At 42.3% G+C, this 26,377-nt stretch overlaps 1 protein-coding gene across 13 annotated transcripts in view; it reads left to right on the top strand.

Annotated features, from left to right (window-relative positions):
- MYO5A (myosin VA) overlaps positions 1-26,377 on the top strand; it is a 241,964-nt gene that overhangs the window by 139,108 nt on the left and 76,479 nt on the right. For 7 of the 13 annotated variants that reach the window (XM_040342698.1, XM_040342697.1, XM_040342695.1 and 4 more), the window contains exons 11-20: positions 322-403; positions 2,668-2,808; positions 6,270-6,395; positions 10,237-10,320; positions 14,457-14,615; positions 16,069-16,166; positions 17,905-17,991; positions 18,083-18,191; positions 23,030-23,241; positions 23,432-23,588. In XM_040342698.1, coding sequence (XP_040198632.1) covers positions 322-403; positions 2,668-2,808; positions 6,270-6,395; positions 10,237-10,320; positions 14,457-14,615; positions 16,069-16,166; positions 17,905-17,991; positions 18,083-18,191; positions 23,030-23,241; positions 23,432-23,588 — 1,255 coding nt within the window. The remainder of the gene's footprint in view (positions 1-321; positions 404-2,667; positions 2,809-6,269; positions 6,396-10,236; positions 10,321-14,456; positions 14,616-16,068; positions 16,167-17,904; positions 17,992-18,082; positions 18,192-23,029; positions 23,242-23,431; positions 23,589-26,377) is intronic. The other 6 variants (XM_040342696.1, XM_040342705.1, XM_040342701.1 and 3 more) reach the window with 1 other exon arrangement.

Here is a 26,377-nt window from a genome sequence, read left to right as displayed (position 1 = left end):
ATCTTTCGGCTATAGTGTGGGCATGAAGTGGTTAAAGGGCCAGTCAGATCATGCAAAGTGATTTCTGAATGGCAGTGCCTAGTAGTAAGTAGTACTTGCTACAGTGATTTCCAGCTCCCATGGGGATCCAAAAAGTATGGCACATACATACATGCATGCATCCAAGCTGGGCCATTGTAACTGTAAAAATTGCCATACCTAAACTTCACATTTAACTGAGAAATCCTCCTTCTCGTCTTTTCAGTACAGGTTTTTAAATCGTAATAATTTCAGGTGTTAATGGTTGAAAATTCATATTAATACATGTGTATTGTTTTTCAGGTTTGAAACATTTGAGATAAACAGCTTTGAGCAGTTCTGTATCAACTATGCCAATGAGAAGTTGCAGCAGCAGTTCAATCTGGTGAGTGGTCACTCATGATACAGTCTGCTCATCAAGCATGTAGGCCACCATTGTGTACCTGTTTCCAGGAAAAAACTGGAGCAGGTGAAGTCGGGGCTCAGAATCTCCATATTGTTACCAAGTCAGTAATGCAAAATGTGTTGAAATGCTCAGAGCACCATGTAAGTCAGGCAACTAGTATTTTTTGAAGGACAGTACAGCAATAGAAAAACAACATTTTCTTTGTACAAACCTTATTCAAGGGTTAACTTTTGTAGGGGGGAAAAAAAAGCAAATTTAAAATATAGTATATACAATTGCTACACAAGCCATATTGTAATTTAATGTTATTAAAAATTACTTTTCCTTTTCAATCTGCAGCCGCTGTAATTTTCTGTAAAATTCAATGAAATATGGAAGCTTGGACGCCTTCTATATGCAGTTGGTGTACAGAACTTCCACAGAAATTTATTTTCTTGCTTGTATGATTGTCTCACTGATTTTCCCAGAAGTCTACACTAAGATGCAAGTAAAAGCCATCCGCTGCAACAAAATGTGATTTTTGTGAGCTACTCCCATAGGGTTATTTACTTCTTAAAGTGATATTAAAGGCAAGTTTAAAAAAATAAAAATAAATAACAAATGTGTTATACTTACCTGCTCTGTTGTAAAGGTTTTGCACAGAACAGCCCCGATCCTCCTCTTCTGGAGTCCCCCACTTCCTGGTGCTCCAAGCCGCTCCATCCTGCCAAGTGCCCTGCCCCCAGAGCAAACACTATGGTGGCACCCAATAAGGCTTGCTTTGAGCTGTTGCTCTGTGCAGCTTAATATATCGCACCCACTTCCAGGTGCTATTCAGGCACAGTGCGCGCCTTGGCCCCACCACTCTCTTCTCATTGGCTCACTGGCTGTGGTTGACAGCCAATGGCTTCCGCTGCTGTCTCAGCCAATGAAGTGGGAGAGTCCCTGTGGAGCTGAGGCTCTTGTGCACATCGCTGGATCGTGATGGGGCTCAGGTAAGTGTTAGGGAGCTTGGGGGGACTGCTGCACAGAGAAGATTTTTTTATAGAATGCATGAAGGTAAAAAAAAAAAACACTTTAACCACTTCAGCCCTGGAAAGATTAACCCACTTAATGACCAGGCCATTTTTTGCGATACGGGGCACTGCGTATTTCACAGAATTGATGTCCCTTTTTTCCCACAAATCGAACTTTCTTTTGGTGGTATTTGATCAATAATATAAATATAAATATTTTTTTACTTTCTACAATAATACATATCCCAAAAAATACTGTATATGAAAAAACGAATTCATTCATCATTTTAGGCCAATTTTTATTCTGCTACATATTTTTGGTAAAAAAATTGCAATAAGCGTATATTGATTGGTTTGCGCAAAAGTTATAGCATCTACAAAATAGGATAGATTGATGGGCTTTTTTTTTGTGTGTGTGTGTTTTTACTAGTAATGGCGGCAAAAGTGAAAATTTTTGGGGACCATTGACATTAATATAGTAATCGGTGCTAAAAAAAAAAAAATGCACTGATCAATGTATAAATGACACTGGCAGGGAAGGGGTTAACACTGGGGAGCATGCATCTCATCCCGCAGCGCGATCACGGACGCGGGAACTGCAGAGAAACCACATGGTCAAAACCGCGTCTTTAAAAAGCTACTTGCACCTTCAAATTCAAATTAATAGGCTGCCGTGTCCGAGCAAATGCGGGACGCATGTCCCTCACTAGTGTGAGCCTAGGGTTATGGTCCTGAGCGTGTATTTTATGTTTGTATTGTGTATTATTATTCTAAAGCTCATTGGAAGGTAAGTGTGATTGTGTTTTTCCCACATTCCATTGATTGCTATTTTCCTTTTTTTATTCTTACATTTTATGTACAGATTTGTAATTTCTCTTTCTAGTGGATTTCTGCATATCAGGCAGTTTATTAGCACCTCTACTAACCAGCAAATGAGATGAATATAAGCAATCTGGTAGTTTTAGCCAGTGTGAGCAGACAGTTAAGATACGATGAGTGAAGTCATTGCAGGAATCGTTTCCATCAAAATCAGTACTTGTATCCCCTTTTATAAGATTTTAGACATTTATGACATATTGTATATATCTCACTATGTTTCACTTTCCTCATTAATTTTTGCAATTTTTTTTTTCTTCTGTATTTGACACCATACCTGTCATACGTCTTCTTTGAATTTTACCCAAGGCCTACACCTGCATTATGCAGTTTTACATTCCTTTGAACACATGTTTTCTGCTTTGTTTGCAGCATGTGTTTAAGTTGGAACAAGAGGAGTACATGAAAGAACAAATCCCATGGACCTTAATTGACTTTTATGACAACCAGCCCTGCATCAACCTCATAGAATCCAAAATGGGTATCCTGGACCTACTTGATGAAGAATGTAAGGTAGGAGGGCCGTCTGTCTTCAATGTATCACAAGACTAAAAGCAGCATACTGAGAAACCTGATACACACTGCTCTGGAAAGCCAAAGAAGCTTTATCTACAGCTGTCATGCCATGACATGAATCCAAGTCTATCCATGGCCGTTGTGATTTAGTGTTGTATTAATTTGGTCTATATTCAGATTTGCTTCTAGAACTGATGCCGCGTACACACGATCATTTTTCGGGTTGTAAAAATCGAAGTTTTTCAGGCTCTAGAAAAAACAAAGGGCCAGATTCTCAAAAGAGTTACGACGGTGTATCTCAGAAAACACTGTTGTAGCTCTGTTTTTGGCCCCGGGTATCTATGCGAGTGATTCCTAGAATCATTTTCGCATAGATACGGCCAAGATCCGACAGGTGTAAGTCACTTACACCGTCAGATCTTAGATGTAATTCCCCGCTGGCCGCTAGGTGGCGTTTACGTTCCGTTCTCATTTAACTATGCAAATGAGCCTGATACGTCGATTCCCGAACGAATTTGCGTCGCGTAGTCGTGGTTTACGTTGTTTCCGTAAGCGTAAGGTTACCCCTGCTATATGAGGGGTAACCTTACGCCAGTACGCCGTATGCCATGTTAAGTAAGGCGTCGGGTCAGCGTCTTTTTCCGTCGGTTACGTCGTTTTACTAAGTCGTCCGCGAATATGACTTTACGTCAATGACGCTCACGTCGGCGTCATTGACGTTTTCCGTCGTGAGCTGGAGCATGCGCACTGGGCTCTTTTTCCGCCCGGCGCATGCGCAGTTCGATCGACGCGGGGGCGTGCTTAATTTGAATACAAGCCGCCCCCTTTGAATTACGCGGCCATACGCTGGGCCATTTACACTACACCGCTGCAAATTACGGAGCAAGTGTTTGGGGAATACGGCACTTGCTCCAGTAAGTTGCGGTGGCGTGGTGTAAATGGCTTACACTACACCAACGCAGGATGTACTGGAATCTGGCCCATAGTTTTTTTCAACTTGATAATTAAAACGGCCTTGCCTACACACGATCGTGAAAAAAAAAATGCTCTAGCAAAGTGCGGTGACGTACAACGGCACTATAAAGGGGAAGTCCCATTCGGATGACGCCACCCTTTGGGCTGCTTTAGCATTAGTAAAAGACGATTCGCGCTTTTCTGTCTGTTACAGTGTGATGGATGTGCTTACTCCATTACAAACGGTAGTTTTACCGAAACGAGCGCTCCCGTCTCATAACTTGCTTCTGAGCATGCACGGATTTTTCACGTCGTTAAAGCCCACACACGACCATTTTTTACAACCTGAAAAAGGACAACATTGAAAACGTTGTTAAAAATAGAGCATGTTCGGAAAAAAAATTGCCCGTTTTTTAGAACCCGAAAAATGCTCTGAAGCCCACACACGATCGTTTTTAATGATATTAAAAAAAAAAAAGTCATTTTTTACAACCCGAAAAATGATCGTGTGTACGCGGCATGACAGTTTTGTAACAAAACATACTGAGAACATATTAATAAAAGCTGATTCATGTGAACAGAATTGATTCAAGTTTTTTTTTGCCCCAATGCAAGTCATTATGTTGCGTAGTATGAACCACTTCATGATGGTGCGTACACTACCCATGCATATGACCTATATGGTGTCCTAAGAGGGAGGGAGCAGAAGAGAAATGCAGGAGCAGATTTAAATCGTACTTATCATACTTATTGTATATATTTCAATTGGCTGTAAACCCCTGAACAGTGGCGGCTGGTGGTACAAATTTTTGTTGAGGGGGCCGACAAACAATCCAAACTACCCCATCAAGGTCGCGGGCAGCGTCTCCTCCTCCTGGTGCTTTAAGGCGGCTTCCTCTGCATTTCCTCCCTCCTCCTCCTCCTCATCCTCAGCGGCCAATAAGATCGCTTCTCCTCTCGGCCAATCGAGTAACGGGACCCGCTTCCTGATTGGCCAGGAGGAGCATCAGGAACACAATAGCAAATATTTAATTCATTATTGTCACACAACTGGGTGGGCACTGCGCCCCAAGCCCACCCTTTTTTGAAGCCTATTAGAGCCTTTAATCACGTAACTAAAAAAAAAAAAAACATTAGAATCCATGTGTCTGGTGCCCCCATGTAGATTAGAGGGCCGAAACATGGATTAGGGGGGTGCCCTGCATTACGTAGCTGTCACTGCCTCTAAAATTATAAATGAACAAAACATATCCTTCTATAGTGTGTACTTGCCTCAATCCGAAGCACTGAGTTTGATTTGTGTCTCCCCTCTCATTCCTATGCTATCTGTACGAGTCATTTCTGACAGACTATGCTGACACCAGAGAATCCTGGGAGACAGCCCTCTCCCCCTCCCCAAGCACACAACTTGTGATTGACAACCACAGCTGTGTGTTTCCCTATGAGACTGTGTAGAGGGGTGTGGTCTCCCTAAGGTCTCAGATTACACGTAGCTCCCTTTCTCTGTGCAGTGTGTGACAGATTAGGTCCCTCTTCCTTTTGGAGCCAGAAATACTGTCTCAATTCTGCACTTTGAATGGCTGTAGAGGAGAGAGGATGGCAGATAAACAGGTACAACGTATGTATGAGCAAGCATTTTTTTTTTTTTAATCTCTGTGTATTTTCTGAGGCCAGTAACTTCACTGGGTTTTTGTAATGTTAAGAAAAATATATACTAGGTTTAAACACTAAGGGCCAGATCCACAGAGATCTGCACCGGCGCAGCGTATGGGAGATACGCTACGCTGCTGTAACTTACTTTGCCAGACTTCGAATCCTCAAAGATTTTGCGCCGTAAGTTACGGCGGCGTAGTCTATCTCTGGCGGCGGAATTCAAATCGGCGATTAGGGAGCGTGTTTCATTTAAATGACTGTGCCCATGAACTGCGCATGCACCGTCCCGAAATTTTCCGCCGTGAATTGCGCTAAATGACGTCGCTAGGACGTCATTTTTTTTAACATAGACGTGAATTACGTCCATCCCGATTCACGGACGACTTGCGCAAAAAATAAAAATAAATTTAATCGCGGGAACGACGGCCATACTTAACATGGCAAGTCTAACTATACTCTGCAAAACAGCAGCTTTAACTATACGCCGGAAAAAGCCGACTAGAGACGACATAAAAGAATGCGACGGCCGCGCGTACGTTCGTGGTTCGTCGGAAATAGCTAATTTGCATACCCGACGCGGAAAACGACGCGAACTCCACCCAGCGAACGCCGAAGTATTGCATCTAAGATCTGAAGGTGTACGAAGCCGCACGCCTGTCGGATCTAACCCAGATGCCGTCGTATCTTGGTTTGAGGATTCAAACTAAAGATATGACGCGGGTAATTTGAAAGTACGCCGGCATATCAGTAGATACGCCGGCGTACTCTGTCTGTGGATCTGCCCCTAAGTGTTTCTTACAATTTAATTCTGTTTTCTTTGAAAAATGATTCTTATACGTTTGATTTTGCAGATGCCCAAAGGGTCAGATAACACATGGGCCCAGAAATTATACAATACCCACCTCAAGACCTGCCCGTTGTTTGAAAAACCACGTTTGTCTAACGTAGCTTTTATTATCAAGCACTTTGCAGACAAGGTAAATATAAGTGTGTTATTTCATCTAGTTAGTGAGTGGCCACAGTCCTGTCTAATATTCAAACTATGCAATTGTATTATTTTTTTCTTTGTTGGGCATACCTGGGTTGTTACATATGGTTGTTTTCAGTAGTGGTCCAAGGGTCCCCGATTCAAGAGTAACCCCACACCACCACCATTAGCATTTAATTATTGGCCAAGTAAAATGAATTCTTTACTGAGTAACAATTGACATGTAGATAGCAGTGAGCAGTTTACTAGTCTATGTGATGGTAGGAAAGGTCCCAGCACCATGAAATGGACCCCTAAAGCCTAGAGGGACTTTGTGAAGCTGCACAGTCTTCATAAATGATATGTCTGCCCCTGGTGGTTGTATGTATTTTAGGTTTGTCTTGTAGATATGGTTTGTTCTTTGTCATATGTACTTACATTTAGGATTGTGACAGCGCACTATATTCATCTGGTTTCATGGTATTATTTATGTGGCACTTGTAACTCAATGGCTTGCAGGATATAATTCTGGTGGTAGATAAAATGTACTTTGCATTATCTACTGCAGGGGTGCCCAACCAGTGGTCAGGGGGCCACATGTGGCCCACCAGCCCTCCGATGTGGCCCGCGACCTCCTGCTCTGGGATGGCGGGTTGGCAAGCCCATATTGCAGGTTGCCTACCTGCCATGCCAGAGAATCGGTGTTGTGAATGAAGCCAGTGGTAGAGAAAGCAGGTAGCTGCAGAGAAGAGCCGCATAAGCCAATGTTTTCTGTAAAGCACCAGCTCCTATCATAGGCGGTGTGATACCAAATGCACTCTGCCTGGGACAGCAAGTTTATTATTAAAATCACAGTGTATATATGGTTATAGACTTCTGGTTAAACCTGTGGGTTTGGTGCACTTTCAGAAAGTGCACCACACCTGCAGGATATATTAGAATTCTATGGCAAAGTACAGCTAATCCACAGAAAAGCCACAGGTGCACTGTGCTGCACCCACGGTGTGGGTAGACCGCAGACCATCAGTGTAAAAAGTAGCCTAAGGCCCTTTGACATGATCCGTCGGACCCTCTATTCACCTCTATGGAGCGGCAGATGTAAACAGACTTGTGTCTGTTTAAACTCGCCTACTTCCAATTCGATCTGCCAAAAAAACAGAATCCGTCCCCTTCCATTTGATCAGATCAGAGGGCCCGTAGAATGGAGCGGGCTGTGTCTGTGTCCGCTTTGCATATGCAGAGTGGATGCAGACCTGTCATCTGCCCACTCTGCTTATTGTGGCCCGTGACCGGTTACTAAGTCGCTTAAGTGGCCCTCGCTCTTCAAAAGGTTGGGCACCGCTGATCTACAGGATGTCTCCTTATCTTTCTTTTTGCCACCAAGAGCAGGCTGTCATGCGCTTTATTTAGTGGCATGGTGGATCTGAGTGACAGTTGAACTGCAAAGTGGTGGCATAGCACCCAACCCATCTGTTTTGCTTTCAGGAGTGAAGCTTAAAGCGGAGGTTCACCCAAAAATCCACTTTTTGACATTAGCTGTAGCATACTGCTAACATCTGCAGTATGCTGTTTTTTTGTTTTTTTTTACTTGTACTTATCGTTATATGAGCCCTTGTTTTCCGGCTCCGAGCGGGGAATCCTGCGGGGAATGGGCGTTTCTAAGCGAAGAGGAGTTGATTGACGGCTGCTAAGGCGCGTCTTGGCCTCTGTTTAATTTTCAACTGCCATGATGCTGCACATGTGATCAGTTATGACACCATGTGACAGTTAGCATTCCCGGCATGCCAGGAATGTAACTGCTTTTTCAAACTGTTAAATTGATGGGTTTACTTCCGCTTTAAGGATGCTGGAAAGTTCATTTTGAGGGTGAACCTCCGCTTTAAGTGTTGCGTTTGGGGAACATTTAAGAGATGTATAAATACAGTACCAATGTGATGCTAAAACCCAATCGAAATAAATTAGAAAGAGCTCTGTGTGTTCCCAGACCACAGACCAAACTGTTATTACTAAAGCCCACCTGTGCTGAAATGCGTCAGCCTCTTGTACATTGAGGCTTTTTGGTACTCTTTATGAAGCTGTAATAAACGTGATTTTAGAGTGCATTACACGTAGTTACCAACCTTTTTGTTTGGGTATTATTTACTTAGTGTTACTAAACCCAGGACCCTGCATTCAATATATGTTCTCCCACAGTACACAGAATATGGAAATGCAATTATTTTAGTAAATATAAACTGCTAAATACCTTTTCTCATCAGCAGTATATAGCAGTCTTGTGACTTCTATCAGTGTGCCGCTGAGCACTGGTTAAAGTTTGTAGGAGGAGTTTTCATTCTTATTTGACTGTCCTATGAGGCTTCACGACCCCTGACCCTCTGTCTGGACAGTGCTGATTACATTCACACCACTCCCCCCCAAAAAATAATAATCTAGCAGTACTCACCAAACTAGGTATGTGCAGAGTGCCTCCAAGGCTCTGTGCTATCAGCAGATTGGGGACAGTAAAATCAGGATCAGAGAAGACAGGATCAAACAGCCTTTTTACACAATGCAGAGGATTAACCCCTTAGGTTCCACAGTGAGTACAACAAGCAATCTTTACTGCATATACAGACTGATTTTACTGTTGTGCTTTTAGTAACACCACATTAAGAGATGTATACAATGGCTTTTTAAAGTAGAATTCCAGGCTAAACCCAAGTGGTCTTAAAAATGCTCCCTCTCTGCTCCTAGCACTTATGCTGACTAACCTTTGTAAAAAAAAAAAAGAAGGTAAATGCTTACTTGTTTTCAGACCACTCTGGTCTGGCCATTTGATCCTCTGTGTCAGCCAACGTCAGCTGCAGGGGAGAGGAGAAAGCACCCGACAATGGCTGGGAAAGCCTGGAGCAGTAACTTCACCCATAGGCTCCTATGGCCCATCATTTTTTATGGCGTTTCCTCCTCTCCCTGCAGCAGCTGCTGGTTGACACAGGGGAGTCATGACCGGACCGAAACAGGGTTGAAAATAGGTGAGTATATAATATACGTCTTTATTTACACGGTTTAGTCATCACAGGTGTTAGAAGACAGGGGGAGCTCTATTTCTAAGACTAGCTAGGTTTTAGCTTGAATTCTTCTTTAAAGCGGGGGTTCACCCCAAAAAAAAATTCAAACATTATATTGAGCCGAGTTGTGAGAATGACATTGGGCTGTTTTTTTTTATTTCCTTGTCGTACATACCCTTTTATCTATATTTTCACTGCGGCTTCCAGGTATGTAATCTGCGGGACTGGGCGTTCCTATTCACATGCTAATTGATTGACATGCTTCCCCACCAGCGCATACAGCGCGTCACGAGTTGCCGAAAGAAGCCGAACGTCGGTGCGCAGGCGCCGTATAGAGCCGACTCGCAGTCCGGCTTCTTTCGGCAACTCGTGATGCGCTGTATGCGCCAGTCGGAAGCATGTAAATCAATTAACATGTGAATAGGAACGCCCAGTCCCGCAGATTACATACCCCGAGGCCGCGGTGAAAATATAGATAAAACGGTATGTATGGCAAGGAAATAAAAAAGAAACAGCCTAATGTCATTCTCACAACTCGTCTCAATGTAATGTTAGAATTTTTTTTTGGGGTGAACCTTTAACATGAGAAGAACTCTATTCTAAGCAAATGCTTTCCTGTAAATCTAATTTTAACCCACTTTAGATCTAAATATATAATATAGGGGCTATTAATAGTAAGACTAGCTGACCCCCCTAAGCCAGATACCCCAAATACGTGTTTGTTTAATTGGACATGCTAGGTCTTTTAGTGATCGAATTCTTCTTTATTTTGTAATGCTAGAACTATATTAATGTCTACTTCAGGTTGAATATCAGTGCGAAGGCTTTCTTGAAAAGAACAAGGATACGGTGTTTGAAGAGCAAGTTAAAATCTTGAAAGCCAGTAAGGTTGGTGAAGCGAAATTACTACAATCATTGTTCCAGAAAATAGAGATTTACATTTTCTAGATTTGTCATTTAGGATGTATCTTTATTAGCACATCACTCATAAGTATCATACATTCACACAGTCTTTCTTTATCACATGCTAGTTCATCATTGGAAAGGAGATATCATTGACATCATCTCAACCACCCAACTGTATGTTCTTGTAGATTAATCTTTGTGAATGTCATTCTGCGGCCTCAATAGTTGCCATCATGTGATGTGTTGCTTCTCCTTAGAGTAGAGTAGGCCCTCTTGTGGGCCACATAAACACTTGTTAGGTCTTTTATATAATATGTTTTCTTCACTGACTTTATCATTTATATAATAACAGGTGTGCACAAAACGTTAAAGCAATTAAGTAATAATTATATTGGGTTGATTGCTAATTAGTTATGCATCAATTATATGTGGGATGTATTGGTTTACACTTTGATATGGAAGTCTTCTGACTAGTATAAGGAAATGTGCTAAAGTTCTAAAGATGCCATGTACCTTAGGGCTCTTTCACACGGAGCGGACCGTTTCTGGGTCCGCTCCGTGTGTCCGCCAAAGCTCAGCGGGGATCCCCGCTGAGCTGCCGGCGGATAGGGCGGTCCCCGCACACAGTGCAGGGACCGCCCTGTCTCTGCTCCGCTGTGCCCTATGGGGGACCGGATGCAGACGGACCGTCTGTCCGTCTGCATCCGGTGCGTTCCGCCGAACGGAAAGAAAATAGGGTTTCTTCCGTTCGGAAAAGCGGATCCCGACTGACGCGGACGCTAGCGGATGCTCCATCCGCTAACGGACACGTTCCCATAGGGATTCATTACAAGTCCGTTAACGGACTTGTAATGAACGGACGAACGGTCCGCTCGTGTGAAAGGACCCTTAGGCTTACCATAGATGATCGTTTTTTTCTCTTGGGCTGTGAGCTGAACGAAAATAAAGAGCAGATTCCTCCATTCACATAATTGAGGTGGATAGAGAGATTCTCCCCACTGAGATATTATTTTCTGACAGTGGCGACTCGATCAGCGGCTGTAGCTGGCTGATTGAGAAAAGTATTCCAACGTTCCAGTTCAACAGAAGTCCATTGTTAGAGCTGGATTGATCATACATGATAGAAATTCTTCCGGTTCCTGCTGAACCGGCTGAATTTCAATCCATCTATGGCAAGCTTTAGTCCACAGCTTGTTTTAATCATTTAAAGAGATGATAAAAGGATTTTTTTATGACAAACATGCCATACTTGCCTGCTCTGTACAGTAGTTTTGCTCCTGGCTCCTCCCCCCCTGCTTCCTGCCCCCTTAGCAAGCCGCTGGCTATAGGGGCACTCATGTCAGCTTGCTCCTGGGCCACGCTCATGGACCCACAGAGGTGCAGCTCAGCCTCACCCTCTGCTCCCTCCTCACTGGCTGTAATTGACAGCAGCTGAAGCCGATGGCTCCCACTGATGCCCCTGAGCCAGTGAGGAGGGAGATATAGAGAGAGCACCAATGCGGCTTTCATGCACAGCTCTGGATTGAGACCGGACCTTTGTACTGCAAGCAGTGTTGCCAACCTACCAGATTGAAATTCATGGGCACAGCCAATTTTTTTACCGGAATTTCCAAAAGTTTCAAAATTACAGTTTTAAGTGCAAATGTCAGTATTATGCAACTAGCAATGCAAAATGTAGCTATTAGGGCAAAAACATATTTTATTTTTCATATACTAAGTAAGAAAATCAGGAACAGGATTTAGGAAGGCAAGGAATTAGAATGGGTGGCACACACACATGAAATGGACTCTCAAAATGACACTGACAGCAGTGTGCAGCAGCACAGATGATGATGATGATGACACCTCATCGACACGTCCCCTCCTGAGTCACAGTGACAGTCTCTCTCCACGCCAGGTGATCCCTTCAGTCCACTCACTTCAATCCAAACAGCACTGACAATCTTGCCCCCAGCTTGATTTGCTCCCGTCCCGCAGACCTGCACATGAGTCTCTGACCGCTCCGTTTGGCTCCTTTGCACTGTGACATCACGTGACACTCTCAGGCACTGCCTCCGCCAGACCCACCTTCTGCCGTCTCGGCTGGCTCAGGACAGGAACGGTGCATGCGCCATTCCCGAAGCCGAGCATCACAGCCATATTTTTTTACTGGCACTGGCATTTACTGGTAGGCACAAAGTGCCCGTTTTTTACTGGCTGCCAGTAAAAATACTGATGTTGGCAACACGGACTGCAAGTTGTTGAATTATTGTAATTGATTCACTACCAATGAATGTTGGTGAAATGCACTTTCACGGCTTCACTATTGCTGTTATTTTGAAGAATCTATTTTGAAGCTATAATTAGGAATCTTCTTAAAAAAACCTATGCGCTATGGGTTTTACACTCTCATTTATGTGAATGAACCCCAAAATACTTGCAGGCTTTGGTTCAGGATTGTAAATGCAGTATGGTTTTGTAATCATTCATGAATTATCTGTACATTTTGCTAATGTTTTATTTTTGAACCATCAGCTGATTACATTGTATTTTCTCCTTTTTATTTTTATTCCATGTGTTTGATACACATTCATCAGAAGGTAATCTTTTAGGACATATCCTCCTGGGTTAATTGGTTCCACTGCTATTTCTTTAACCTGCTTTACTTATTTTTTGCTTGGGATAAGGGTGGCTGCTTGCACTGGTTGATGAACAGACGGTGTTCCAGTTTCTAGGGGCATGTACACCACACTGGTTAAATTTAGTGTAGACATTAAAAGAGCTACATGAGTCCTTTTTATTTCCATTTTCCAGCTGAGTTTTTATGCTAAGCTTAGTATCTGGGACACAAGGAGAAGACAAGATTCCCATCAGTATCCCTTGCATGTGTCTCTTAAGAGTAATTAACTAAATGCATATTCTGCTTATGATAAAATGTGCATCAGCGAAATAATGAAACGCCTATTCAGATAACAATATTGTGGTTAAAGTGGTTGTAACCTTTCAAAATCATTCCCTGCCAGGCATAACACACTTTGTAAGGCTGGGTTCACACTTATGCAGATTGGATGTGGGTTTTCCCACTTCCAATTTCGCATGACAGGAGAGAGTGTGACCGGCTCTCAGTGAAGCCAGTTCACACATCTCCAGGGCGGCCATGGAACGCACAACAGTAGGGCCCTGTGCGTCTTTGGCTCATTTTCAGGTTCGCATTCAGGCACAAATTTGGACCTGAAAATGTGAACGGGGACGAATAGGACACCCTGTTGTGCTCGACAGCCACACATAGTATGAACCCAGCCTTAGTGTTGTTGAAAACATAACCTTTTCCAGATATCTTCAGGCCGGTCTCGTGACTCCCGGTCGCTCTCCTACTGTGCTCTGCACGGGGGGGGGGGGGGCGAGCTCTCTCTGATGTCAGCCGGGAGGTCACGTGACCGCCATGCTGACCACACAGTGTGTTATGGCTGAATAAAAGAGAGGGGCTGACAGTGAATTTTTTTAAAGTTTACTTTACTACTAATAGCGGCAGGAGAGGGGGTGGAGACCGCACACACGAGTTGACAGGCAGGGAGGAGGAAGAGGTGGAGAGCAGCGGGATGACGGAGGCCTGTAAACTGACCACAGTAATCAGGGATCAGTAGCCATGATTACCGTGGTCAGCACACCAAGGGCGACACAGGAATAGGCAAGATCAGCCAGGTTTTTTACAGTTAGACCGCACAAGCAATGTGCTGTTTAACCTGCTATAAGAGAAAAGGATCTCCCTTTTTGTAATACATCTAATGATGGTGTTCAGCATATGAATGGTAGAGTGAAGTGTTGGTGGGTGTCTCTCTTATTCACAGTAGTACACTAACCTTTTCTTTGTTAGACACTAGACCAACTAAACCACGGTGATTTGTTTTTCTTTCTTTGCTTTTTTCAATAACTGCATGTGAGTATGCTTCTTCTATGACCCATTTAAGTTCTACAAAACCTTCTAGAAAACAATGCTATTATCTTTGTTATGCACTTTTTTTTCCCTAAAATTTTTAAGAAAAAAGAGTGGTTTTTACTAATCTGTACTAAATTTATTTAACGGTATTCAAAACATCGCTTTGGGGATAGTAATTTTTTTAGTTTTGATTTTTTTTTTTAAGTTTAAATTGCTGACTGAACTGTTCCAAGAAGATGAGCAGAGCACAAGCCCCACAACGGTGACAACCTCGGGACGCACGCTCTTATCCCGCACAGGCCTGCGCAAGCCAAAGCCTGACCAAAAAAGCAAGGAGCATAAGAAAACAGTTGGCCATCAGGTAAACCTAAAAGATCCATCCTTCTTTAGCTTGTCTTTCTTTGAAATTGTGTAATTACTGTATTTATTGTCGTACATTTGAAGAGAGAAGGGACACACACAGTTTTTGTAGGGGTTTTATGGCCACGTTCCTGAAGAAGCGGACAAAGGGTGAGTGCAATATATATTGCTCAGTAGGGATGAGCCAAACACCCCCCCGTTCGGTTCGCACCAGAACCTTCGAACGGACCGAACGTTCGCCCGAACATTTAGAACCCCATTGATGTCTATGGGACTCGAACGTTCGAATTCAAAAGTGCTCATTTTAAAGCCTAATATGCAAGTTATTGTCGTAAAACGTCTTTGAGAACCCGGGTCTTGCCCCAGGGAACATGTATCAATGGAAAAAAAGTTTTAAAAATTGTTGTTTTTTCTGGAGCAGTGATTTTAATGATTTAAAAAAAAATGAAAAATTCCTTTAACTGCTTGCCGGCCAGCCGCCACAGTTATACGGCGGCAGGTCGGCTCTGCTGGGCGAGAGCACTTAGCTATACGTCATCTCGCCGAGCAGCCAATAGGGGCGCACGCAACGCTGGAGGCGCCCCCGCTCGCTCCTGACTCCCGCGCGCGTGCTCGGCCCAAAACGTTCGTAATTCGACGAACGATCGAACATACCTTTATCACATGCCCCCTACCTGGCCTAAACTGAGTATTCTGTGATTGGTTAACCAATGATAGAATACTCAGCTTAGGCCAGGTAGGGAGCCAGCCTTTTTTTGACATTTGTTCTTTACGACATTCTGACATTCCTGTACAAGTAAAAATCGTTATTTAGAGACCCTAGAGAATTAAATTGCCGTCGTTGAAATTTTTTATGTCACAATTTTTTTGCGCAGCTGTTTTTCAGATGCGATTATTTTGGGAAAAAAAAGCACGTTAATGAATTTTTAAAGAAACCCAAAACATAATGTATATCCCATTTTTTTGTATAATATGAAAGATTATGTTATGCTGAGTAAATAGATACTTAATTAACATGTCATGCTTTAAAATTGTGGAATGGCACCAAACTATGGTACTTAAAAATCTCCAAAGATGATGCTTTACAAATTTCTACAGGTTACCAGTTTAGAGTTACAGAGGAGGTCTAAGGCTAGAATTATTTTTCTCGCTCAGACATTCGCAGTGATACCTCACATGTGTGGTGCAAGCACCGTTTCCATATGTGGGAGTGACCAATGTAGGCATTCACTACTGCACGCGGGGATGCTTTAAAAAAAATGTTCTTTTATTTTATTCATTTTTACACGGTCTCTTTAACAATTTTTTTTTGATCAGTTGTAAACATCCATTATAACAATACAGCGTGACAGATCTATATCTCTTCTCTACCCTTAAAAGCAACAAATCCAAAAAAAAGATTTTTTTATTTTCAACTGAATATGATTTACTATTCATTGTTTTTCATATTTCAGTTTAGGAATTCTCTGCACCTGCTGATGGAGACACTGAATGCCACAACCCCACACTATGTGCGCTGCATCAAGCCAAATGACTTCAAGTATCCATTTACGTATGTAGATCATATGCATGTCTGAAACAGTTTTTGCACTTGTGACAGTTATTATTTTTTTCATTAAAGTGATTGTAATAGCTTTTTTTACATTGAAATTAAAAATAGGTTATCCTTACTTGCTATATGCAATGGTATTACACACAGCAGTCCATTATCACCTCTTTTAGAGTCCACTGCTGGAGCACTACACTCCTTTTAATGAATTGCCCATTTTTTTTTACCATCACATAATGTAGCACTGGAACTATACAAAGAAATTAAAGGATAACTTCACATTTTGTAACATGTTACACCCGTATTAGGGGTATAACATAACATTTTACAGATGTACCGCCCCCCCTATACCCTGTTTTGACAGCGAGTTGAGTATCCTCTCCCCATGCTCACTGTCACAATCTTTAGAAAGCACTCCAGCTGCCGGCCGCATCATTCACAGTGTTCTGTAAATGAATGACTACTACCGAAAGCCTTTGCGGCGGTCGGCTTGTAGTTCTCAATAAACTACCAAGGTGTTGTTGATTGCTCTAGTATTTCATTGAGTTTCATAGTGTAACTGCATGCCTGTATGTGAGATCCTAGGCAGACAGCTACACAGACAGTCTGTAGGACTGTAGCATTACACCCACAATCTGCTAATCGTGGGTGTAATGCTTTAAAGCAGGGGTCTCAGACTGGCGGCCCTGAGTCTTGATGAGGCTTGGCAAGGCTGATGGTTACAAGCAAGACTCCCACAAGCAGAGGCATGATGGGACTTGTAGTTTCGCAACAGTTGGAGGCTACCAGTTTGAGACCTCTGCTTTAAAGGGTCCTAACAAAAAAAAAAAAAGGTTAAAGGAAAGGTGAATTTCTCCTTTAAGAATTGATTAGTAAATAGAGACTGGCTCTTTTGCTTTGCCATCATTGCTACTAATTGTAAATCAGAAAGGACCAACAGATATGTATGCAGCAGAATTTCACAGTGGCTTTGCTTTCTCTTTTGGAAAAATGCTGGCTCTTTTTAAAAAAATGAAGAGCTGCATTTCAGCTAAATAAAGATGTTTCTTTCTTTTATTATGAGTTCAATATCTCATACTTAACATGGCAAATCTAACTATACGCTGCAAAAAAGCAGCTTTAACTATACGCTGGAAAAAGCTGACTAGAGACGACGTAAGAGAATGCGACAGCGTACTCTGTCTGTGGATCTGGCACAGGGGAATTTATTGCATACATATAAGAAGTCCTATTGCCCGCCCATGGGACCTCTTCAATGTGTGGTCGCCACTTTAAACTAGTTGAGCACTCAAAATGGTAAATGTACTGAAATGAAACCAGGCTAACCATTGAATTAGTCCCATCCTTCTTAAAGCTACACCAACACAGGCTCTCCTATGGCAGCTGAAAACTGTTATCCTACACAAACGCTCATACATGGCCATAAAAAAAAAAAAAAACTGAGAGCAGATTTACATGAATGAAGCTGAGCTGCAAAAATTATCTTTATGAAGTGTCTGTGTTCATATGGAGTGTACGCTGAACCCTCAAGATCCAACATGACTGCACATATTAACTGATTTTAGACACTGATGCAGTCTAGTGGATATGACCTATTTTCTACTGTTGTTTTTGCCTTGGATGGATCCAGGGAAGACATTAAAGAGAATGTAAGAATATTGTAATTTGTGTGCTTCGGGCATTTGTTCTTCTGGTATAGGTTAACTTTATGCTCTGGTTGTTCTGGTTCTGTCTTCATAAGGTTTGACTCTAAACGGGCAGTTCAGCAGCTGCGGGCTTGCGGAGTATTAGAAACCATACGCATTAGTGCTGCTGGATTCCCTTCCAGGTAAGCTACTGAAATTCTGTTAGTGTTGTGTTCTTTCTAGTCTACAGAGCTGTACCCATGATGTAACATAGTCTCTTCCCTACCATCATAGGTGGACATACCAAGAATTCTTTAGCCGATATAGGGTGCTGATGAAACAGAGAGACATCCTTAGTGATTGGAGGCAAACCTGCAAAAATGTCCTGGAGAAGCTCATTTTGGTTCGTTTTTTTAATGTTCCTGCCATATTTTTTAATGCTGACTTCTAACACATTATAAAATATACAATTTATCGCAGTTGTGTATAATTTTTTATATATATATGTACACGGTGCTCAGCATAATCCGGTACATCCCAACAGAATTGTCAAGAGAACCTTTACTTTCCTTTTTAGAATTAACATTTTCCATGTGACACTATACCAAAAAATACTCCCACAAATGTGGGCCATTGATTGCAACCAAGATTTGTTAATTTGCACATGCAAAAAAGATTTTTTTCTAACAAATTCACCATGTTGCAAAAATGAATACACCCCAATGAAAGTCTAAAGCCCCTTTCACACAGGCTTTCCAATCAGGTCGGCCTGTCAGTTTTTCAGGCGGATATGATCGGACACTCCATTCACCCCTATGGAATGGCGGATGTCAGTGGTGACATGTCTGCTGACATCTGCTGCTACCCGATCCTGTCCATGGAATCCAGACGGATGGAGAACCTATTTTCCCATCCGTCTAGCAGATCGGATGAAAATGGACAGGCAGTCCATTTTCATCCGATCTCCCTAGAGAAGAGAGCAGGACTCTAACATGTCTGTCTCTGCACAGTGAGCAGAGATGGACCTGTCATATGCCTGCTCAGTGGGGATCAGCGGATCGATCCCCCGTTGAGCAAAACAGAGTACGCTGGGCGGAAAGCCAGTATAAAAGGATCCTTAGGAGCAACGATAAATTTTAGACAACAAAATCCTAATTAACAAGAAACTAACTACAGGTGAGTCTAATTATTCATTAAACAGATGTCCAGCAGATAGTTAATTATAAAAGGGTGTTACTTAGCAAAGAAAACTCCTTCCCATTTCATGCTGTCGGCAATGGCGCCACATGAAAGAGAAATGTCACAAGGCCTGAGAAGGTAATCATTTCTTTACACAAGAAAGGTGAAGGCTGCAAGAAGATTAGCAAAGCTTTACTTATCATTCAGAATACTGTATCAAAAGCGATACAAAAATGTAACAAAGATGGAATTGCAACCATCTCACAGAGATGTCCAGACCGTCCACGGAAGTTAACACCTCGACTGGAGCGTCTTCTGATGAGAAGGATTTAAGAAAATTGCCATGCAAGTTCACTGCAGTTGGCTAAAGAATTAGAAAGCCAAACTGGGGTAATTGTTTCTCATGACACAATACGGTGTACACTGCAGAGAAATGGCAGGCATGGGTGTCCTCCACGAAGGAAGCCTCTCCTAAAGCCCATGCACAAAAAAGCCTGCCTAGAATTTGACACGGCCCATGCTGAAAAACAAGATTAATGGGACTCTGTACTCTGGTGTGATGAGACCAAGATGAATGTTTTTGGAACTGATGACTGTATGGCATCGCAAAGGTGAGGGGTACAAAGAAAAATGCATGGTGCCTACAGTGAAACATGGTGGTGGCAGTGTTCTTCTGTGGGACTGTGTGAGTGCTTCTGGTGTTGGAGAGCTACATTTCATTGATGGTATCATGAATTCACAGATGTACTGCCGCTGTTGCATTTCTAAAGAACAACAGGGTGAAAGTGCTTTACAGGCCAAGTATGTCTCCTGATCTGAACCCAGTTGGGGAACACCTATGGGGAATTCTGAAGAGACAAGTTGAGCATCACTCTGCATCCAGCATCCAGGCTCTATAAGGGGCCGTTCCAGAAGAATGGAAAAAGATCGATGTTGCAATATGTCACCAACTTGTTCGTTGCCTAGAAGACTTGGTGCTGTCCTTACAAATAATAGAGGTCATACGTGTATTCATTTTTGCAGATTTTGGAATCTAAGTTATACTATTAACCTTACTTTCATGCAATGAGCTAAATAAATGTTCTAAAAAACTGAAAATCTGACAAAATTGGAAATTCTTGCGTTCATTGAGATATTGATAAAAATCTTTTCAAATCTTTTCAATAGGGGGGCAAATTTATGCTGAGCACTGTGTGTGTGTGTGTGTGTGTGTGTCTCTCTATATATATATATATGTGTGTGTGTATATATATATATATATATATATATATATATATATATATATATATATATATATATATATATATATATATATATACACACACACACACAGAGAGAGAGATGGGCAAAACATTTAGGCGGGTTCAAAGAAATGCTGTAAAGTAAGAATACTTTCAAAACTATATATTTTAATTGTGTATTTTTATCAATTTGCAAAGTCAGAGAAGAGAAGAAAAATTGAAATCAAATCAATATTTTATGTGACCACCCTTTGACTTCAAACCAGAATCAATTCTTACACTGTACACTTGCGCAAAGTCAGAGATTTTTGTGCAATTAGAGTCGGGTGTATGGTTGAACCACTTATACCAATCGTGTGCTATTGATCATCAATTTCATATGGACGTTGAAACACAGTCATTAACTGAAACAGAAACAGCTGTGTAGAAGGCCTAAAACTGGGTGCGGAATAGCAAAGCTCTGCTACTAAGTTAACCAGTTCCCGACCCCCGCATGTACATATACGTCCACAATATGGCACGTACAGGCACATGGGCGTACAGGTACGTCCTCGCCTATTAGCGGGTGGGGGGTCCGATCGGGACCCCCCCCGCTACATGCGGAGGTCGGGTCCGCTCGGGGAGCGATCCGGGACCACGGCGCGGCTATTTGTTTATAGCCGCTCCGTCGCGATCGCTCCCCGGAGCTGAAGAACGGGGAGAGCCGTGTGTAAACACGGCTTCCCCGTGCTTCACTGTGTCGGCGCATCGATCGCGTCATTCCCTTTATAGGGAAGACACGATCGATGACGTCATTCCTACAGCCACACCCCCCAACAGTTGTAAACACATACTAGGTGCACCCTAACTCCTACAGCGCCCCCTGTGGTTAACTCCCAAACTGCAACTGTCATTTTCACAATAAAGAATGCAATTTAAATGCATTTTTTGCTGTGAAAATGACAATGGTCCCAAAAATGTGTCAAAATTGTCCGAAGTGTCCGCCATAATGTCGCAGTCACGAAAAAAATCGCTGATCGCCGCCATTAGTAGTAAAAAAAAAAAAATTAATAAAAATGCAATAAAACTATCCCCTATTTTGTAAACGCTATAAATTTGGCGCAAACCAATCGATAAACGCTTATTGCGATTTTTTTTACTAAAAATAGGTAGAAGAATACGTATCGGCCTAAACTGAGGAAAAAAAATGTTTTTATATATGTTTTTGGGGGATATTTATTACAGCAAAAAGTAAAAAATATTGCATTTTTTTCAAAATTGTCGCTCTATTTTTGTTTATAGCGCAAAAAATAAAAACCGCAGAGGTGATCAAATACCACCAAAAGAAAGCTCTATTTGTGGGGAAAAAAGGACGCCAATTTTGTTTGGGAGCTACGTCGCACGACCGCGCAATTGTCTGTTAAAGCGACACAGTCCCGAACTGTAAAAACCCCTTGGGTCTTTAGGCAGCAATATGGTCCGGGGCTTAAGTGGTTAAGGTTGTAAAAAGCAGTTTCATGTCACAGGTCATACACCATGACAACACAGAGTACAGCAAGAAGACACAGTAGTTATACTGAAAGGTTTCCCCCAGACCAAGATTTCAAAGAAAACTGGGGTTTAAAGATGTGCAGTTCAAGCTCTTTTGAAGAAGCACAAAGCAACAGGCAACGTTGAGGATTGTAGACACAGTGGTTGGCCAAGGAAACCTCATGCAGCAGATGATAGACACACCATGCTTACTTTCCTTCGACATAGAAAGATGTCCAGAAGTGCTATCAGCACAGAACTGGCGGAAACCAGTGGGACCCAGGTACTCCCATCTACTGTCCAGAGGACTCTGGCCAGAAGTAATCTCCATGGAAGAATTGTGCCCAAAAAGCTATACTTCTGATGTGGAAACAAGGCTAAGTGACTCAACTGTGCACAGAAACATAGGAACTGAGGTGCAGAAAAATGGCAGCAGGTGCTTTGGACTGATGAGTCAAAATGTGAAATATTTGGCTGCAGCAGGAGGCAGTTTGTGTAAGGGCTGGAGAGCCATACAATAATGAGTGTCTGCAGACAATAGTGAAGCATGGTGGAGGTTTCCTGCAAGTTTGGGGTTGCATTTCTGCAAATAGAAAAGGAGATTTGGTTAGGATCAATGGTGTCAATGCTGAGAAATATAGTCCGATACTTATCCATCATGTCATGCCATCAAGAAGGTTTGTAATTGGCCCCAAATGTATTCTGCAGAATGACAAAAACCCCAAACATACAGCCAATGCCATTAGTGAACTATCTTTAGTGTAAAGAAGAACAAGGAGTCCTGAAATGATGGTTTGGCCTCCACAGAGCCCTCATCTCATCATCATCGAGTCTGTCTGGGACCTCATGAAGAGAAAGAAGTATTTGAGGCAGCCTACATACACAAACAATCTATGGTTAGTTCTCCAAGATGTTTGGAGCAATCTACCTGTCAAGTTCCTTCAAAAACTGTGTGAAAGTGTACCTAGAAAATTGATGCTGGTTTGAAGGCAAAGGGGATCACACCAAATATTGATTTGATTTGGAGTTCTTGTCTGTTTATAGGCTTTTTTCCCTTTACTCATTTTGTTAATTGATAAAAAAATAAACAAATTAAACTTCGATTTCTGAAAGCGTTCTTAATTTACAGCATTTTTTCACACTTGGCTAAAACTTTTGCACAGTACTGTGTGTGTGTATATATGTATATGTGTAGATATAGATATATATATAAAAAATGTGTGTGTGTGTGGGAAACTGATAGACCTAGTTGTGTTATGGTATGATGAATACATAATTGCAATAATACAAATTCTACCTTCTTTAAAATCAGGACCAAGATAAGTACCAGTTTGGTAAGACAAAGATTTTTTTCCGTGCCGGACAAGTGGCCTATTTGGAGAAAATAAGAGCAGACAAATTAAGAGTGGCCTGCATTCGAATCCAGAAAACAATTCGTAGCTGGCTATTGAGGAAGAAGTACTTGAGAATGAAAAAGGCAGCTATAAACATTCAAAGATACGTCAGAGGCTACCAGGCAAGATGGTGAGGATATTCATTATTATTGCTGGCTTAATTACTAATGAAAATGTCATCTATGATGAGTGTGCTTTAGAGTCGTTTTTACATTTCTTTTCACCTTTCTTTTTTTAAATGCGAATTTAATTCAGAAGTATAAAACATGGACTCCATGGCAGTTTATATGTGATCATTAATTCTACTCTTCTTTATGTAGTCTTGCCCAGTTCCTGCGCAGAACCAGAGCAGCAATCCTCATACAGAAGTTCCAGAGAATGTATGTGGTTCGGAAAAGATATATACATATACAGTCAATTACACTTCGTCTTCAGACTTACCTTCGGGGCTATGCAGCCAGGAAAAGATTCGAACAGGTTAGTGGAGCTGGCAAGGCACTGATAAGTCATGATAACATTGTACTTTTTCTAATTTAGCTACTGACTACATTTGAGATCAGGGAGATCAGGCACTATAGAAATTATAATCAAGATTGTGAAAGTATTTGTTCAGCAACTCCACAAAAACACCATTCCTTCTAAATTGATAGGCAAGATGTTAGCGAACCTAATCCTTTGTGATTGCAATCGCTGAAAAGTTAAATGTAGCCTCCTAATGTTGCATTTTGTTTAACCACTGAAGGACTGTCCTATAGCGGATATACTGCTACAGGGCAGTCCCCCAGCACAGAATCACTTATATATGTGATTCCACACTCCCACCTAGGGGGGCGCTGTTTTTGCTTTTACTCCACAGCAGAGACACAGAACAGAGCTCTGCCTATGCAAAGGCAGAGTTGCATTCTGACGGGGGAAAGAGATTGATTTTGTGTCCCTGTGGGCCGGGGAATAAAATCCATCTCTTTCCCTAGTAATAGCACCTCACAGTACACAAAAACACTGGCTGGGCACAGTTAACCCTTTGTTTACCCTAGATGTTTAACCCCTTCTCAGTGTCATTAGTACAGTGACGGTGAATATTTTTAGCACTGATCACCATTTTGGGCCTCGTCAAGCTCTTGGACATTAATTAACTTCATTGGCTAGAATAAATAACTTTTTCTGGTCATTGAAATAAATTAATGCTCAAGTACTACCGTTTAGCAGCTGTTGGCAGCATCCAGCAGCTTTTAGTAGCTGCAAGCGTTTTTTTCTACCCAAACTCTGCTGCTCCTGAACACACTGGCAGTGCTTTTTTTTCCTGCCTCTAAAAGCTCCTGCCACTAAACACTACTAAAAGCCTATGTGTGTGTGGACACCTAGGCTGACATGGAGGGGAGTTTAGAGGCAGGAAAAAGAAAACGTCAGATACCCCTAGGAGCAGCTGTAAAAACGTCTAGTGTGCATGAGGCCTTAGTGTCACTGGTTCCCACAAAGTGTCAGTGTCCGATTGTCTGCCGCAATATCGCAGTCTCTCTATAAGTCGCTGATTCCCGCCATTACGAAAAAAAATAAAAAATTCCAGTACATATCCCATAGTTTGTAGATGGTATATTTTTTGCGCAAACCAATCAATTTTATTTTTTACCAAAAATATGTAGCAGAATACATATTGTATACTTACAAAACATGCAACTAAGAGACAATTATCCGTCAAAGCCTGACCGATGACATCAGGTGACCCGGTTCGAGGGACTGACCCCCCTCTCCTCAGGGCAAAAACTGGTTCTTTGTTCTAGGGAATGGGATCAGTCCCCTGAGAAGCGTCAGCTGTTGCTGTCATCCATTTGGTCCTATGAGGCTAGAGGGTGGACTTCTAGTTTTTGTATTTATAATACTCTACCAATCTACTCTGGTTTTTGAGTATAATATGTATTGCTTATCTTTTATTAAAGTGCTGTTGAATAAGGCACTAGGCGTTCATTTGTTTGTACGGTTCAAGGTTCCTTGATCTAAAAAGGGCCACACTGCCTTAATTATCCAGTCCATATTGCACAGTGGTCATTGCATTTGTATATGTTCAGTCTAGCTTCTTTGTGAACTCAGCCCTGAGGTGTCAAGTGTTTAGTGTTCTATGCTAGTAAATTATCATGTACATAGTAAAAAAGAGAGAGTCTGTATGGAGAATATTCATTCATTCACACCAGCATACTGATCTGTGCAAAAGGCACATTTCTGTGCTGCTGCAAGCTTGCAGTCTGTCCAAGTGATAGATAGGCAGCCACACGGATCTCCATGCACAACCCCCACTGTACATCCATGCAGGGCCGATTCACAGATCAAATGCAAACAGACTGTGTTCTGATCCGTTCAGTCCTGCCCAGATGTACATTCAGAGATCCATTTAGGTCTATGGAACACTTGTGCATCCTACGTTGGTGAAGCTCTTTGCACAGGTGTCAGCTCTCAGTACACCCATGTGAATGAGGCTTAACAGAGGTTTCCTGGCACTTTAATACCTAGATTCAGGTACGGAGAGGCAAGTGCTGTATTCACAAAGCACTTGCCTCCTAACTTACGGCAGCGTAGCGTAAATGGGGCCGGCGTAAGCGCGCCTAATTCAGATGAGGATGAGGGGCGTGTTTTATGTAAATTATTGGTGACCCGACGTGATTGACGTTTTTTTACGAACGGCGCATGCGCCGTCCGTATACATATCCCAGTGTGCATTGCTCCAAAGTACGCCGCAAGGACGTATTGGTTTCGACGTGAACGTAAATTACGTCCAGCCCCTATCACGGACGACTTACGCAAACGACGTAAAATTTTTAAATTTCGACGCGGGAACGGCGGCCATACTTAACATTGACTAGGCCAACTAGGGGCAGCTTTATCTTTACGCCAGCGTACCTCTTACGGAAACGGCGTATCTTTACTGCGACGGGCGCACGTGTGTTCGTGAATCGGCGTATCTAGTCATTTACATATTCTACGCCAAACTCAACGGAAGCGCCACCTAGCGGCCAGCGGAAAAATTGCACCCCAAGATACGACGGTGTAGGAGACTTACGCCGCTCGTATCTTAGCCTAATTTAAGCGTATCTGGTTTCCAGAATATGCTTAAATTTACAACGGGGCAGATTCAAAGTTACGACGGCGTATCTACTGATACGCCGGCGTAACTCGCTCTGAATCTGCCTATAAATATTTTATTTGGCCCAATTTGGGTCAAACAAATAATTTGCATGCTAAAGACTGCTTGCTGCTTGTTTTGAAATATGCTGTAG

This window comes from Rana temporaria, chromosome 3, assembly GCF_905171775.1.
Source record: "Rana temporaria chromosome 3, aRanTem1.1, whole genome shotgun sequence".
NCBI classification, from domain to species: Eukaryota; Metazoa; Chordata; class Amphibia; order Anura; family Ranidae; genus Rana; species Rana temporaria.
This window is presented reverse-complemented; position numbering and strand designations above follow the sequence as displayed.